This window comes from Anopheles nili, chromosome 2 (assembly GCF_943737925.1).
Source record: "Anopheles nili chromosome 2, idAnoNiliSN_F5_01, whole genome shotgun sequence".
Taxonomy (NCBI): Eukaryota; Metazoa; Arthropoda; class Insecta; order Diptera; family Culicidae; genus Anopheles; species Anopheles nili.
Window position 1 is genome coordinate 42309794 of NC_071291.1, and position 17673 is coordinate 42327466.

At 49.9% G+C, this 17673-nt stretch overlaps 1 protein-coding gene across 1 annotated transcript; it reads left to right on the forward strand.

Moving 5' to 3' along the window:
* Positions 1-386: 386 nt before the first annotated feature.
* Positions 387-12142, forward strand: LOC128723277 (uncharacterized). Its single transcript, XM_053817003.1, has 10 exons — positions 387-455; positions 4663-4822; positions 7037-7206; positions 7405-7528; positions 7995-8155; positions 8526-8667; positions 10212-10335; positions 10415-10665; positions 10775-10965; positions 11900-12142. Exons 1-10 carry the CDS (start codon positions 387-389, stop codon positions 12140-12142), a joined length of 1635 nt encoding a protein of 544 aa, XP_053672978.1.
* Positions 12143-17673: the final 5531 nt, after the last annotated feature.

The window sequence follows — 17673 nt, forward strand, 5'->3', positions numbered from 1 at the left end:
CTTTAATTAGCAACAAGAAGCTCACATTGAGGAGCCTTCCGGTGAGCCTTCCTCGAACGTGCAAACGGAAACACGCACACACACACTGAAGCGCTCCACGGGTGCAGCTTTGGCCGGGCGGAATGGCGTAATGTAAATTTACTTACTTCCACCGGTTGATTTCGTATCGATAGAGAGGGCGTTATCGTTCATTAGACGAGATTTATGGCGCTCGGGATGTTAAATCAACGAAGCAAACGTGAACGACGGCCCACAAATAGCCGCAGACGCCCATTCTCTCTCTCACTCTCTCTCTCTCTCTCTCTCTCTCTCACATTCGCTCTATTTTCCTCGTTCTCTTCCTGCTAGATTAAAGCCAGGGTTCAAATACAGGGCCAAGCCTTAGCATGGCCACACTAAACCCAAATGGAGGCGCCCAGTCGATGGAAGCGCCCAGCACGGCTTGTGGTGTTTCAGTGAGCCCGGATTTAATTTCCAATGCGAATGTTTGATCAATTCGAAGGGCGCCATCGCAAGGCGAAGAAAAGCGGCTCAGTAACGCGGGAAACCACCAGCTCCCGGGAAGGAAGAGGTCGTTTTCACTGCAGCTGCTGCAACCACTGCGCACTGATTTATGTGTGGGTGTTTGCGTGTGGGTGCGTGTCTCGGGTGGTGTGCAACGCACTGCACATGCCGCTTTGCGTAGTCAATTATCGATGATTTACATGTCAATAAGCGTAATCAAGGTTGATTGCGGAACGAGCCGCACCGTGGGCTTGAGGCCAATCGACATGTAGACCCACGCCCATGTAGTTGAGATTCGCCTTTTTCCTGAGCTAGGCGTTACGATGGCCTTTCCATCTCAGCCTACCACATGCTGGATGGATCGGGGAACGATCAAACGGAAAAGGTGGTGCGATTTCTTCGTCTTATTTGTTCGGCAACTTTTTTCCCCGTGGCCCCGTTTTCGACGGGTGCTGGAATTTCTGGAAAAGTTTAAAAATAACCCCAAATATGCCCCTGACGGCCGACACAATTCGATTGTCCCTTATAATTAGCTTACCGAGCGCTACAAGGGTACCAAGGTAAGGCCCTGGGTCGGCACTGATTTTCCCTCACGAGCTAACCCCCGCCAGGCCCCGGGTGGGTTCCCGAGGGTTTGCCCGTGTTCGAAGGAAAATTTCATTACGTGCTAGTAAAACACAATCGAACGCGCGTTCCCAAATCGGAGCGGGCGGCAAAAGGGCCCCAAAGATGGCCGGTGTGAGACCGTTCCGACGCAAAAGATATTTGATTATCGTTGATAATATTTCGCCTCCGTTTCAAGACGTTCGTTCCGATGGCCCGGCAGCACCCGGGTGCCGTTGTGCCGTTCGAATTCAATTATCCGACGCAACCAACATGCCAGTTAAACTTGCCCCATGGTTGCAGCATGGTCACGGGCTTTCCCTCGGTCGGGTTTTCCCGATTCGCCCGGTCAGCTCAGAGCGAACAGTTCGAGAACCGCAGCAAGCTGCTTTGCCAGGTTGCCAATGGCAACCGAGCGACCTGGGAAATCATTGATCATGGAGCGAAACGTAATCGGTTTCAATTTCGGTTTCTAATGGCAACCGATGAAAACATGGTCGATAAGTTGTTTTCCCCCATACTTCCGAATGGCCATCCGCGGTGCGTTTCGAGCTCCACAGAAACCGCAACCAAGCCACACAAAGGACGGCGTGCATTCTTTTCGAGGGTCGAAGGAACCGTTGGTGCTCACAAATTCCGTCGAGGGTTTGCAATAGTTTTACCCTCGTTTGGCTGCTGCTGGTCAATGCGGGTACCAATCGGCGATAATAATGTCATGGTGAGAATAGCTCGGTTTCTGAAGCAATTTCAAAAATTGCAACATGACGTGGAACAAATCCCTTTAGCAACAGGAAGGGTTTTCCGCCATTTCAAGCGCGGACTTCCGTGGGTGTCCATTGACTTTTGTACAATTTATCAGATCCCCATCCATTTCATAGGAAGTTTATGTACACGAAAATGTAACCATGCAGAATTGGAAGCAAAATATCAGTAACCACTTGGTGCTTTTTACCTTTTTTTATTTTATTACTTGATGTGTATAATGCTTGAGGAATAATACAAAGTAAAAGTCGATCAGCTACGAATACCAATTAGTGTAGGGGTTCCACTGCCCACTCGCATCTACGCGTCCTCTCTTACGGGGTGCGTCCACCACTAGATTCCTTTCGACTTGGCCGTAAAAATCGACCGGGCATCATTTCCTGTGCGCGGAGATGCACAAAACAAAAAAAAACCCACCCCCATCGTCCAATGCACGATTGCACGCGCACGCTCAGGTGTCTCAGGAAGGCCTAGGACAACGACGCAGCAGCAGATTGTCCGTCGCAGTCGGTTGCAAACAACAACCGGCAACCGGCAACCTTCTCTACTGCTGTTGTTGTTGAATGATCGTTCAAGCCTCAACCCTCAAGCCTCGAAAGAAAGAGATGCCCTCTCGATGTGGCTGCTGCTGTTTGAGTGGCTCTCTGATGGACACATCAACAACGTAGGTGTTGCACTTTTGCCCGGGTGGTTCCAATATTGACCGATTGGGTGAAGGAAACCGTCAGGTAAAACAGGAACGCAAACGAAACCGAGACAGCCCGGGCAATTCTTCTGTTGCGATTGACCTACTTCCCTGTTCGTGCCAACCCGACCCTGGTTGGTTTTTTTTGTGTGCAAATCGACGCTAACTGAGGCAGGTCGCTTATCTGCGCGTTTGTGATGATGGGCTCACACATTTCGTCCACAACTTATTCGCCCTGACCGACGGTTGCACGATGGATCACGGAACGCAAGGGAACACACACGGGTAGGTAGCCCCGCATCCCAGGCAGGTAAAGCCCAAACGCAGTAAACACGATATTAGTCATCGCGCGTTAGGAATCGGGAACGTTGGGAATCGCGACTTGTTTACGGGATGCAACTGCGTCTCAGCGTCGACGTTTTCTAACGGCTTCATCATCACCAACCAGCGGCCTATATCAACCGCCAAAAGGTACAAAAATAGATCCTCAGGAAACTTAGAACTTTTCCCGCGCATCATTTTCCACTCGCCCTATTTACTACGCTAGTAAAATGGTGCATCTCTCTCTCACTCTCTCTCTCTCTCTCTCTCTCGCTCTCTCTCTCTCTCGGTGCACAATTTTACGCGACCGGTAAATACCCCCGACCAGTCAGTTTATTCACCGGCCCTGGTAGACGAGCCGCGAATAAAAGGGGGAGGTGGGCGTCAACAGCTTCCGGTTTTGCTTTATTGTGAGTTTTTGCATTTATACACCTCGGTGGTGAGCTAAATAAAAGCTACCCTATAAATCATCGCAACACGCTCGCGGGAAAAGGCGACTTTTTGAGCTTAAATAAATAAGCGTCGTTTTGCGAGCGCTTTCAAAAGATATTCGTCACATTCGTCTAGAACCCGGGGGACAGAGCTCGTTTGTAAACATTCGAAAGGGGGAAAAAGTAGAATGGCACATTCCGCGGAAAGGATGCCACATGCCGTGGGCAACGAGAACTAGGAAAACCTTCTCCGGATCCGGTCCTTTCGCGGATTCAAAGTCATTGTGCATTCCGTCATCCGCCGATTCGATCTGGTTGGCCATTGATTGAGCTCATTCGCGCACGTCATTCCCGAGGAGAAGGTGATCAGCTCATCGTCTTATCGGTAGAAAACCCTCCCCACCAACATCGCCACTGAACCCTATCAGCGAATGGGAAGGATGATGATGACGATGACGAGGTTGGATGGTGCCCTTTTTTCCCGCAGGATCCCGCGATGGTGTGTCTTTCTCGCCCCGTGTCATCGGTGCCAGGAGCAACAACACCGGCTAGCCAACCGGCTTATCAACCGGGAGGGATTGGGTATTGACCACCACCGGGAGGGCGTGCGCTACCTCAAACGTCCTCTATCGTACGAATCGGTTAATCGGAAAGTTAATTCAACCGTCGAGTGGACGTCACTTCTTTTCTTTTTGCGTTGCAATGTGAGGGAGCGAGCTACACCATCGCCTCTTATCAGTAGAGGAGGAGGTGTTTTATTTTTCGTTTCTATTGTGCCGTGATTTCACTCAGCGCTTTTGTTGGCGATTGAAACGAAAGTGAACTAAAGCTGGCAGCTGCCCAACGCGTGCGGCGTGGACTTTTAAGCCGGACTAGTTTTTGCCTTCATTTGCTAAGGATTTGTGGCGCGAAATGGAATATTCTGTCAAGGAAACACACGCGAGCGCCCGGGAGGTGCATTAGCATATTTCGCTGCGTTAATTTAATTCCACGCCCAATTTTTCACCTTCAATTACGCTCCTTCTCGCGTGTGCCAAGCGAGCGAATTCTCTTCCCGTGGCTTCGCAACCACAATCGTCGCTCGTTTGCTTCTGGGTTGATGGCGCACGCACAAAAGAGAGCCCATGTTAAGAAAAGGAAAGACGAAATGAATGCGAACGCCGTGTAAAAGAAGCTGCCGTACGAGTGTGATTGTTTCTAGTGTTTGGTAGCCCTCATTTCCATCACCTTGCGAGCCTTGCGTTACCGGCTGTTTCGACGCTTTAGCCATGGGGTGACACCATCCATTTGCGTGCCATCATCTGCATTTTCAGCTCACTCTCTCTCTCTCTCGCTGTCCTCTTCTTTCGTTCACAGGGTAACGAGCTCCATTACAACGTCACAGCTGGCATCATCCTGTCCGACCACTCGCTGGCGTTGCAGGGCGTATCTCGGAGCCTGGCCGGCGACTACACCTGTATGGCGGCCAACACCGAGGGCCGTGGGACGAGCAATCACGTCACACTTCGCGTGCGCTGTAAGTATGCGCTGGTGCTCCAACATCCTTCGACAGATGGGGAAAAAAAGGACCCTCATTTCACTGCTTTGCTGGGGTTTTTTTTCTTCTTTCGTTCGAAGATGAAGCTCTTCGTGTTGAGCTTTTTGCTCTCTCTCTCTCTCTCTCTCTCACGCTCTCATGCTCTATTTCCCGGTGGCCCAACCCGAAACAAGGACCCACCCGGTCCCCGTTTGAATGAAGTCACCCGAGCAAACGACTGGAACGGATTCATTTGGAGGCATTATTGTAAATGAAATGAAATTTCATTAACTCCACCGGGTCCCGGTGGGGCTTTTGGTGGTTGGAGCGGTTGGCCCCTTCAACAAATGAGGCCCTCCCCATTTTGTTCCCCCGTCTGCCACCTGCTTTCTTCCATCCCATTGAGGGCGACCACCCAAAACGAGCACTCGCGCCTTCGCTTGTTTTCCCAGCACAAGGACGAGTGTTTTCTCTATTTGTTTTCTTTTTTTTGTACCGTTCCACCAGTTTTTTGTTCAGCTTTCATCCCACCCACTTCGACAGCCGGTACCAATTTTCCCGGACGCATGCCACCAAGGCAAGGGGGTTGTTTTTTTTTTGTTTGATTTTCCACCGGGTTACAAAACCGCACCATGTTCCGCAAATTGCAACCACTTTCTCGGTGGCGGTGTTTCATGGTGTTTTGTTCTCGCATCGAATTTAATTTCACACATGAATATTTACCGCGCGCAATGGTTCGATTTTGCTCAACCCCGCTTCTGTCTGGGCCTGGGTATTTCGGGCGGAATTGTATTCTCCGTAAATTGCCGCTAAATAAACGCATCCGCCATCCACGGCACGGCAGCCTTTTTTCATTCTTTTCAATCGCCCGTTGATCGGAAAACCCACGCTTGAGCCACTTTGTAGCATTTCACTCCATGAAAACAGCACCGCACCGAGCTGTAATTGAAGTGTCACAGCCCACGGGGTGGATTGGTCTCTGTCCGGGAATCTCTGTTAATTCAGCGGGTTTTTGACCAAACTGACCGGCCCGGTTGAAATATGACGCTATGGTGCCCGACCTCACTTAGCTTTCCGATTTCCGGGTTGCGCATTATTCACAAGGGGTGACTTTCACAACCCTTAACGGCGCATCCACGGCCGATCTACTCAGCTCGAGCCACCTCAAAAAGCGGCCCGGAACGTCATACGGGATCGAGTGGGTTTTCCGGATTTTGTTCACGTTTCAATAAATCCGATAAATTTTTCGCTCGCTCCCTGTGGCACGTCGTGGCCATGACGCCACTTTCCCAGCCCGCGGGAAAACGATGATTGTGGTGGGTGGGTGGATGGCGAAAAGCGTGCGGGTGCCGCAATCAGTCACAATAATCGAATGAATCGCGAGCGTGGGATGCCCACGATCCTCGCGTTTCCCGATTTCCGTCCCGGATCGGCGAATAATTTGTTTGTCAGAAATGGATGTAAATCAGAAATTACGTAGTTTGATTTTACGCCCATCCACGTGTGAGGCTCCGCTGGGAATCGAACACAACGCGTTCCATCCTGAAGCTTGGCTGCGTTTGCGTTTGTTGCCAAATTTACCACTGATTCGGTCCGACGCACGATTCACAGTCAATTAGCGCACGATGCGAAATGGCAGAACACTCGTGGGTGGGTGATTGTTTTTTTGTGCTGGTTTCTTTCATTTTCCACCAACCACTCGTCGGCAGGCAGGCTTTTATTGTGCTGTATTTAAATCCCACCCACAAGAGATATGTTCGCCAGTTGTTGTTGTGGGGAAAAAAATTGATTGCGAAAGTTTTGCGAATTAATTCGAGGGAACGATCGATCACGGTCAATAGGATTCGTAAGGATGTGCTGTTTGCCCGCAAACAATGTTGTAATTTGAGCGCAAATGACTCGCAATGAGGTCGAAAGGACGCACGGTAAGTGCAGCTATTTAAACATTTAAATTGACCCAGTCTGAGGCGGCTTATTCGCCAAATAAAATCCGTTTTAAAAGGCCAGTTGGATCGGAATGAGTTGCAGCATGCAAAAAGAACGATTGCGTAGATGCGCTGAAGCTGTGTATATTCGACTCAACTCTCTTCTGGTGTGTCCTCGATTTATGTTTGCCTTCATCCATACCCGGTTGGGTTTCCGCAACCTTCACGCGAGGGAACGACACTTTGCAAGCGACCCAACTAATTGACCTTTCTTTCTCTCTGTACACAGATGCACCCGTTTGTGCAGTCGACCGCGAAGAGCTTCTGGGCGCGCTGAAGCACGAAACGCTCCAACTCAAGTGCGAAGTTGACGCGTCTCCGCCAGCCGATTCCTTCCACTGGACATTCAACTCCTCCGGCGAACAGACGGAGCTACCGTCCCGATTGCACTCGAGCGAGGTAAGAACACCCACGCATACAATCCGGAGTGCAAGGACTCATCGAGCGGACGAAGGAAAATAATTAGAAAAACAAACCGGACCGATGATGCAATCGAAACGCCATCTGGTGGTGTCTAATGTCGATTGGAACACGGTGTCTGTGTGTGCGTGTTCTCTTTTTCACACATTTTTTTTCTTCTTGATATCCTTCTTTTAGACCGGTCTATCGAGGCTTAATTACACGCCGACATCCGATCTGGACTACGGTACGATATCCTGCTGGGGTCGGAACGCGATCGGTGTGCAGAAATCGCCCTGCGTCTTCCAGGTTGTCGCTGCAGGTAGGTTTTGGGAACGGACTGGTGCTGGGTTACGCTCCACTTTACGGATTGGCAACCACTGGCCGCAGGTTGGCTCGGAAAATGGCCGAGACTGGAGGGTTTGCGAAAATTGGGACGGCTGTGGAATTTAATTAAAACGCCATATAATCGAGAGCGGTCCAGCCTGGTGCTTCAGGTGAAAGGTGTTTGCAACATAACGAACAATCGAGAGTGCAGCTTGCTCCGAACCCACTCCCACACGACCCCTTTCTGATGATCGGGGGTGGAGGAATTAGAAAAATGGGTGGGGATGAATGAAAAAAAACACACGAGGAAGAAGCATTAGAGAGAGAAAAAAACGACAAGCAAATGTGCATGATTGCAACACGTTCGGCCTTCGAGTGTGAAGTTCGGTTCGATTCTTATCAACCTGTACGTGTGTTTGATCGTCTGTATGTGTGTTTTCCTCCACAACCTACCATTTCAGGACGCCCGTTCGCGCTGCAGAACTGCTCCGTGTCGAATCAATCGGCCGATTCGCTGCACATCGAGTGCATCGAGGGCTTCGACGGTGGTCTGCCGCAAATGTTCCTGCTCGAGCTGGTGGAAGTGCCCGTCCTGCGATTAGTTAGAAACCTAAGCTTACAGGTATGTCATTTTCACGGCTGAAACACCACCGCGTTGCTGTCGATTGTTTCGCTTACATTTTCCGCTCGAGCGGACAAAAATCTCATTTTCATTCGCTCTGGCCCTGGTGCCGATGCCAGTCTGCCAGGTGATCCTCGAAAGGTTCTCGATATCCTTGCGAGCGTCACGTACCTACGGAGGGAAGCCTCTAGAGCTTCCCACAGAGACTGGTTTCTACCGAAAACGGAATGTACGCGAACGTCCTCAAGGATGCTGAGACACGCGTGCAAATCCTCTTTTGTGCAATCGACAGCACGTGGGTGCAGATGCTGGTGCAGCCTACCACCCTCAAAAACATGGAAGCCCCACTAACATTGTATGCGTTTTCCAGCACCCACCGGTGCAGTTCTTTATAGATAATCTCGAACCGGGCAGCTCGTACCGCATCATTCTGTTCGCCGCCAACGCCAAGGGCCGCTCCGAGCCGGTCATAATAGACGATATCACCTTCAAGGGTGTGGCCAAACACACCGGTAAGTATCATGGGAGGGAGTGGGAGGGAGTGGGTGGTGAAGCAGATGAGCCAGGACATTCGTCTTTTGGTGTTGAGTTGGTTCGATTGACAAAAAAACTCCCTTTTTGAAACGAATTGTCCTCGCGGAACGGTGCGCAAAAGCTCATTACAATTTGCCCACGTGTACATCAAAGTCACCTACACACCCACGCGTGCACACATACACACACATACACGGTTAATCCGGTGGCGTCGGTACTCCCAACCCAGCAGAAGATAAAGCCCACCGAGTGCAGGGCACACTAACTATCCCACCCGCGGTGTCACTTGACACGAGCACCGCCGGAAAAGCGGCTTAGCGACTTTCCGTTGTTGTTTCTCTCTCTCTCTCTCTCTCTCTCTCTCTCTCTCTCCGATAATGGAAGCGAGATCGGGACTATTTTCTAGCATCCCTCACCTGACGATGCGATGTCTTTTGTTCGTTTGGCCGCGTCGAAACGCCACCTGAGAAAAGCACGCGAGCAGACCACTTCCGTGTGGTTCCGAGCGGTTCTCTCTCTCTCTCTCTCTTTCGGTGGCGGGATTAGAATGACCAAGCCTGGCTGTTTGGTGGCTTTTCCCCTACTGGATGGCAGATGTTTGGTTTTCCTCAGTCGCACTGACTCGCCGACCCCTGAATGGTCAAAGAAACGTGATGAATGGTTTTCGCCACCGGATCAAGCGAACCCAGCTCGAAAGGACCTCCGAGAAAGAGAGAAAGAGAGAGAGAGACAGAGCGTCATGTTTGCGCCCGGGATTACGGTGTCCGGCCGCTTTTAAGGCAATTTCTTCGGGTAGCTCTTCGGGTTGAAATTAATGAGATCCCGGGGACGTTAATAATAAATTTGATACTTATCCTCGTACGGTGGGAAATGATCAGCCGTCGGGAAGGACGAAAAGAGGTCCACTGGGTGCTGTTCCGAGGGTAATGAAGATGAGAGCCGCCACGCCGGAGGGCGCAGAGGGCTAAATAGTTTATTGCAAAGTACCGTCTGTGGCTTAGCGTGGGCCAAAACCCTGGACAACATATGTAGAGGCTGCTCCAGTGGGCCGATCGGTTCTAATGTCGTCCTGGCGAGCTGTTCACACACACATACACACATACACACACACACGCATGAAGAGCGGATTTTGCTAGCACCGAGACCCGGATTAATTTCCAGCCGCCAGCGATGACGGGGTGTTTGTGGTGGGTTTTCGAACGCGAGCTCAAAATTTGCACCACGCAAAGGACCACTGAAAGGACGACCGAAAGTGTCCCTGTGGCAAGCCGAACGGTGCGATAGAATGTGCGTACAATGCGAGTGGGCAAAGCAGTAGGCTGGTTTGCAGAAAAGCCCATTGGATTAAGCGACCTGAAACGCCATCAGAGCACACGCGAGGTGCAAAAGCTTCGTCCACCACTGTACGCGCACACGTGCGTGCGATTACGTACGAAAGCCCCGCACGAAAGTCCTTGCCGAGAGTTCGCTTCTTTTTGTTTTTTGCTCACACGCACACACACATCCCTCTGATTTATTGCAGGCGTGTCCAACGTTATGAATGTTCCTTTATCACCGGTATTAGCCGCATTAACGCTCACGGTAGCGATCCTGTTCGCGGTTGTCTGCATCGTCCTGGCGACTCTCTACCGGCGGCACGCGGCCAAGTAAGTACTCCTTCTTCTCTTTGGCTCTTGGGTTGTATCATTGGGTTGTACCCCCACTTACTCATCCCGTTCTCCACAGGAACACGACCAAAAAGCTAAAGCCCACCAAAAGCGCTCAGCTGACGGCGACACCCGACTGTCAGCTGGACTCGGCTGGGCCACATCACCAAACACACGACCCAACCGGCATCCAGACGCCCCTGGTTGGGCTTGGTGGTGCCAGTGGTGGTGGTGGTGGTGGTGGGCTTGGAAGCCGCGGTAGTCCCACGATGGGTGCTGAACTTCCGGATGGGGATGAAACCGACCCGGACGTGATACCGAACCAGTACGGTAAGTGTAGTCTGTACGGTGGAAGCTCAAGTCACAAAGACGTGGTGGGTCCTTTCTGACTGGGTGGCTAATGTGTTTTGTTTTTGTTTTTGCATCCTCCCTTTTGCAGAACGACGACCTCCGAAGACGACACTACCGACGCCGTTGTTCCGCAGCCCATCGGCACGGTTAATACACCGCAACGGTGGTGAACATTTGCTGCACGAGGACGAACGGCACTGTGATGGCGCGAGTTTGGCCTCACTGACCGGTTCGACCACCGAGGTGCACCATTACTCGTTCAAACCCAGCAAGCAAATCGTAAGTATCACTGGCTTACAGGAGGTTGAGGTTTTCCTGGTCAGCGTGTATGGAAATAGTCCTTGTGGCGTGGAACTGAAGGCGATTTGTGGAAGGATACGATGACGCAGGCAGCTTATCAATCTCGCTGTTAATTCGCCACCAATTCCTTGCTGGTGATGGAGGCCTTTTTTTATTCTTCACTCCCACTAGAATCTGTGCATCAATCGGTGCGAGTTGTTTCCTTCGATAAGCTAACGGTGCTCAGAATGTCTCTTATGGCTGTGTATGAGACATGGGTTTTGGAGGAAGATGCTGCATGCACATGAGTGTAACTCCTTGATGGGTTTTTGAGTTGCCCTAAGACCATTTTAAAGCTTGCAGCGTTCCTTCCATTGCTGTTGGAAGCAAGTCCGATGAAAGAGACCGTATGCAACTCCTTTGAATAAGAGAGCTTATCTAACACTTGGTAGGCTAATGTTGCAGTTGAATAGAATCCGTGCACCTTCAAGGCGCTTGTTTAACGTCTTCTGTTTTTAAAGCTAATGCCCACAGAATGCCACGATTCAAGCGTTTCTCTCTCATATGTCAAAGCCACGGTTGCACCGGCTCTAATTCTCTACGTTCATTTGTATTTCTGTTTGGCCATAAATTTGATATTTAAGAATAAGAGCTGTTCCAGATATTCCAAAATTGCATGGTAAAATCAAGCCTTTTTGTCGACACCTAAAAATGGGTGACATGGCATCCTGTAATAAATACCGTCACCCTCTTTCAGGGTGACGCGGCAATCAAAGTGTTAAGATCCGCACGGATTCCACACCCAACGCACTAATCAACCTTTCAGCAGACCTTTGCCGAATCCCGAGGTCTCACTTTTCTCGCACTGCCGCTGGATGCTGACGAGTTTCTGACGAGTTGTTTTCTTTCACTTTTCATCTCACAACTCCCACAGAGCTACGCCACCCTGGGCAGGACACACAACAGCAGCGTCACGTCGACACTCAGCCCCCTTAGCCAGCAGGCGTCGACGGCCACCCTGCCACTACCGTCGATGTCCGTGACCGGCGTCGGTGCCGTCGGGAGTCTTCTCAGCAGTCCGGCCTCGCAATCGCTCGTCACCTCGACGTTGAACGAGTACCGGTTTCGGCCCGAGGTGGTCACCACATCCAACCGAATACAGGAAAGTTGTATATAAAGTGTGTGTCCGTGTGTGTGTGTGTTAGTGTGAGTGAGTGCTTGTGTGTGTGTGGCGATCGATGGGCAGCCAGGAGCATATCCTCCCGCTGAAGATCCTTCGCTAACCATATCCATCCCTGGCTGGATCCATCACGCTGCTCGTGGCTGTCTGTGAGATGTGGAGCTAAACCACGATAGAGAGAGAGAGAAGATGAAAAGCGAAAGAGAAAGCGTGTGTGTGTGTTCGTTTACGCGTAGCTAACGTAGAGAGCCTTCGTTGTAGAGAGCGCAGGTGGAAATTGGAACGAATTTCGCGATCATTTTAGTCCAACCCCAAATTCCATCTTTCCAAATCCATCACATCCCTTTGTACGCAATGTAAGTGTGGTCCTTCGCCCACAAGTTGTGCACCCCATGGGTACATGATCCCTCCTTGTCCCATTTTCCCACCCCATCGTGCCATCGATGTACTTGTAAATATCGCGTAGTATCCCGGGAAAAGGTCCCCAGACGTAGAAACCTCACCAAACACCAGACTCTCGGTGTTTCGCGTATCCAAGACGTTTGCGTTTAATGACTGGACAATAAGCGTACGCAACAACAAACGAAAGGAGGGAAAAAAAAGCGACCGGAAAGTTGCAACGATTGCGCCCGGTGAACATGAGGTGAGAATCGTCCAGGATATGAAGGTGACAGATCGATAGGCCACAGCTCTGTTGCGATCGAGACAACAGCCCTCATAGGTGCTGCGGGTCGAATTTCGTATGTGTGCGTTAAAACAGCCCCATTTCACTGTGGGGCTACCATAAGGTCCTGCAGGTTTACTAAGGCTAGGGGCTTTTCTGAGCGTTCCGATTTCGAATGGACACTTGAACGGCCCAGCAACCGTCAGGTGGTCATCCAGGCCGTGTCACGTTGTTTCTATCACTGTACAAAAAAACAAAATCCCTAGGGAGTGTCGTAGCGAGTAGCAAATTCATCGCGCGAAAGTCAAGAGGTTACTAGGAAATTCTTGTGTTTTTCGTTTTTTCTTCGTTTGTGTCGGGTGCTGTAACGATTCCGCGGTATGATTTTCCAGCATAGTGAAAATCGAACGCCCACGGGGGCGATGCGTGTAACGAATTAGCGATTAGAGTGACCGTTTCCGGCCGTGGCCAGGACGCTTGTGGGTGAGTGGGTGGGTGGGCGCCTGAGAAAAACTACCAAACAATAAGCGGACGCGTGGAAAGCCGAAGAAAACTATTAAAAAAACGGTGAGGAAATAGTGTAAGCGAGGAAAAAAAGAAACAAAAGAATACATAAATAAACGGATATATGATTTCCCATAGTTGGTGGATGTGGTTTTTTTTCTTATTCATTTATTGATTTTATTTCATTGCAGTGGAAAGAAATGTGGCACAAAGCGTGATGTTGAAAGAAATTCATGCGCGATTGGAACGAAGGTAAGAGTTAAACGGCTGTTGCGTGTACGTTGCTTATTTATGCATAAAACCGCAAATCTCGAAATTTCCGAATCCACGCCTTATCAGTAAAGCAAATCCTCGAAGTCAAAGCAACTAGTACGCTTTCGTGCTGAAAATGGCTCTTGCTTGTACCGGCAAACGGTTTTTCTAGGTTTATTAAACAGCATTTGGCAGAAATAGACGCAGTTCAAGTGGAAAAAGGAGCCCAAAATTACAGACAAATGTGAATATATGTTCTTTTAACAAAAACCGCATGATTACGGATACACTAAATAGACGAATTATTTCTCCTATGTCGAACAGAGCAGAGAATGGTGAGTTGAAGAAAATAATCACGAGAGCCGTGATGAAATTGAATGCTTTAAATTAATGGACTTAAATCAAGGACACGCAATTCTGTTGCTTGCTCATTATTTTCTTCATCAGCATGAATTGATTACATACTTCTAAAGCATGCACTCCTTTTCCATTCAATGAACTGAAAGCAATGAAATAAACATGTCGAACGACAAAACAAAACACTGACCCTTGTGTGGCTCAATGTTGTCTTTTATCCCTTCACTTTCCACCACAATTGTGTTGTTCGTTTCAGTAACGAAATCTGCAACTCCATCAGCACAGCTACTGCGGTGACTTATCTAAGCCAGCCCAACCTCAGCGTGTGTTCGTTTGTGTAGCCGGATATGGATTACAATTCACTCAACAATCGCACACGCCGGAATCCGGTTGTACGATCGGTGGGAGCACTTTATCGGTGCCAACGTTATTTTCCCACCCCCAAAACCGGAAGGAAAATTCGTCTCCCACGACATCGTTCTTCGGGCTGCTGAGTGCCCAAAACAACATCTCTCCTTCTCGGCTCGTCGCAAGGACACAGCTGACAGGTCCTTGCTTGGCGGGCTAGCTAACATCCTAAGACATCCTAGTGTGACCGAGAATGTGTCGGTATGTGTGTGTGTGTGTGTGTGTGTGTGAAGAAGGAAAAGCACACGAACCCATGAGTGAGACCGAGGACGGAAGAATGCGCCAGAAAATTTAAACAATGCCCCGAAGCCATTTTTTCTCTCCATCCACGCGGCCTTCTTTCGCTGCCAGGAATGCGGTGCCAGTTCAGGCAGCCGTGTGCTTCGGTTGGTGGTGCAGTTTTTTCGCTCTTTTTCACCAATTTTGCTGCAGCATTTGTTTCACTTTGTTTGTGCCAGGAAATGCCTCGCCAACCCATGCTAAGAGTGGAAACTGGCAAAAACTGGCTGCCGACTGGAAGGCGATCCAACCGAAGGACGAGCGAAGATGAGATGAGCCTTCCGGTTGACTCGACGCGTACCAAACGGCGTACGGCGTAGACGAAATATGCCCCATCCCCGAGGCCACGCGCGAGGTTGGGCGTTAAATTTAAAAACCCGTTCCACCGAAGCCGCACACTGGGTGAGTAGAAAAATGGCACAAAGAAGGAAAACTTTACCCAAACCGGCGCCCATGACGCTTGTCGGTGTCAACGTTCGCACCTCACGAATTAAAACGCGGCCCAGCCGTACGTGGGTTGGAAAATACTCAGTGTGCTTTCTCGTTGCCGCGACTTTGTCGCTGTGTGTGTGTGCGAGTAAAGTCACCGGAAAGGAAGCTTAAGCACCCGGTCCCGTTAAGGCAAGGCCTCTTCATTCCAGCTTCATTCAACTCACTCCACACCCGGGAACAGCGCGCTCCTAACAATCCTCTTCAGTCTCCGAGGGCGCAACAGCTCCAGCAATCGATACGCAAAAAGGCACAGCTCCGGAGAAGCATCCGACCCCACAAAAGAGGCACTTCACCGTTTTAATTAAAGCCACTTCAACCCACCCACCCATCGAGAATGAAACGAGCGTGCTGCCGAAATCTGCTCCGTATCAATGATATCGAGTTATAATCAAAATCACTTTGCCGCCGCTATTGATTGCGGGTGCTGGTGCTCAACACGCCGGGGGGAGGGATACCACCCCCCCAATGGTGGGGGGGGGGGAATAAAAACAAACCGAAAATCTGTGAAAACTTCCACCCACGGCGATCGACGAGTGAGCTGAAACTGGGCCCGGCTGGAAGCGATACATTGAATTATTTATCAGCTTTGTGTTCTCGGGGAGAAAATTACCCTCGGAAAGCGCCCTCGTAGGAGGAAAAACCCTCCCTTTGGAAACCCTGTAAGACGGCTAGGAAACTAGACGCCACCGCCGCAGCCGAAAACGGAAGGTTTTCCCGGTGTGAATTTAAGATGAAGCCCTCTAATACGTCCGCTCGCTTGGGTTTCGGTGCTCGCTGTGGGGGTTGTTTTGGGGTCCCTGACTGGGGGTGGCTTACGGACGAACCCACCGAGCGTTGCCCGGAGAAAACTTCAATTTCCGATAATTAATAAATTATTCCATCTCCAGGCTCCAGCGCGCATTGCGTGTAAGCGCCCGGTTTCTAGCGAAGCCACGGACCTGAAATCCGATCCACGCCGGTTGATTCGCTTTACAAATGGCACCCATTCGCTGGCAGCTTGAGAATGGTTGTTGGAGTTTGGAATGCCGTTACAAGGAGCCGATCGTTCGATCCTGCTGGGGCATGCATGCGGTTTAAATCACACACGCGAACGCACTCGACTGGATGCATCGCGATGCATCGGCTGGTTTCCGGGTCGAATGCAATCCGCTTGGAAAAACATGGGGTTTTCCGCTGGAACATGCGCCACCGAAAATCCGTCAATCAGCGCCCGATGCGAAAACTTTTAATTGCCGAGTGTTAATTGCCTTTCAAGAAATCTACGCCCCCCTATCTGGGTGGCTTTCCCAGCGATTGACGGCGCATTCTGGTTGCGTTGCACCACCGTGGGTACGTTCTAACTTTTTCCGAGCGAGTGGATGGGGTCCATCCATCCACCCACCCACACACACACGCAATCGAATCAAACCCGGAGCGGGGGTGGAATGCACCGACAGCTGGCCGTTTGGCAGGCCGAGCTGTCGGGAAAATTGAGAAGTTGAAAATTTCCCTACTCAGGTTGCAACTTTTAATAACTCAATTACGACAGTCTTGCGTGACTGCGGCGTTCCAACCCCACTGGGGTTTGGGTGGAAAATCCACCCCCGATGGCGGCTTTTTGCGCCTTCACCGCGCTAATGGCGCACGGCGTTGTATGCACTCACCGTGGGCATTGTTTGCGTTGGCTCGCTGCCCTTTTAAGGGTTTGGAGTTTGCTGTGCCCTTTTTGTGGGTGTGTGTGTGTTTTTATTTTTTCTTTCATTCCTACCTGATAGCAGTTGCAATGGTGGGTGGGTGGGTGGGTGAATTGGAAACAAAACGAGCAAAAACTCAATAAACAACGCCACCTTCACGTGCAACTTTTGATTGGCCGTTTGTGGGAAGAGGAGTGTGAGTGTGTGACGAGTTCACGGAGGGAGCAATAAGGCCAACCCAAGGCGAGATGTGTGGGTTTTTTTTTCTATTTGGTTCCCATAGGCGTCACTCGTCCTACGAACCTTCGACGTCCCGCCAGGAACGGCAATCAAATCGAGGGAAAAGCCTTTCAGGTGTAGCTAAATTGCGATACGTCGTCGTTACATCCGCCGACCAAGCGATCGGGGAACGCCTTTAATCGAAACGAATTTAACCTAAAAAAATACACCTCAATTCCACAGACAAACCAATGCTGTTCGTTTTTATTTTTTCATTCCAAAATTATGTTCATTTAAAAAATATATAGTATTGGGCTTTTGAAGCCTATCCAATTGGGTGAAGGGCTCTCACACAACTAACGTGGGCTACAATCTTGCTTATTTCTTCCTTAAGTTATTTAAATGTTAGTTGAATTCTGTTAAGCCTTTAATACAAATGAAATATCTGTCTTGTAATTTCCTTATAATGTATCATCCGTGAAACACCGTTAAGGTAACATTGGCTATCCCGTTGATAAAATTAAGTCAAAAATTACCTTTGAGAGTATTCACATAATAACGAGGTACAAACTGCCCAGAGTAGTCAGCACTCTGCAATCTAGTAATATAAACGAGCTTATTATCACTGAAAAACCTATGAAAATCTGGAAAAAACGCTACTTTTATGCCCTCTCCATTCA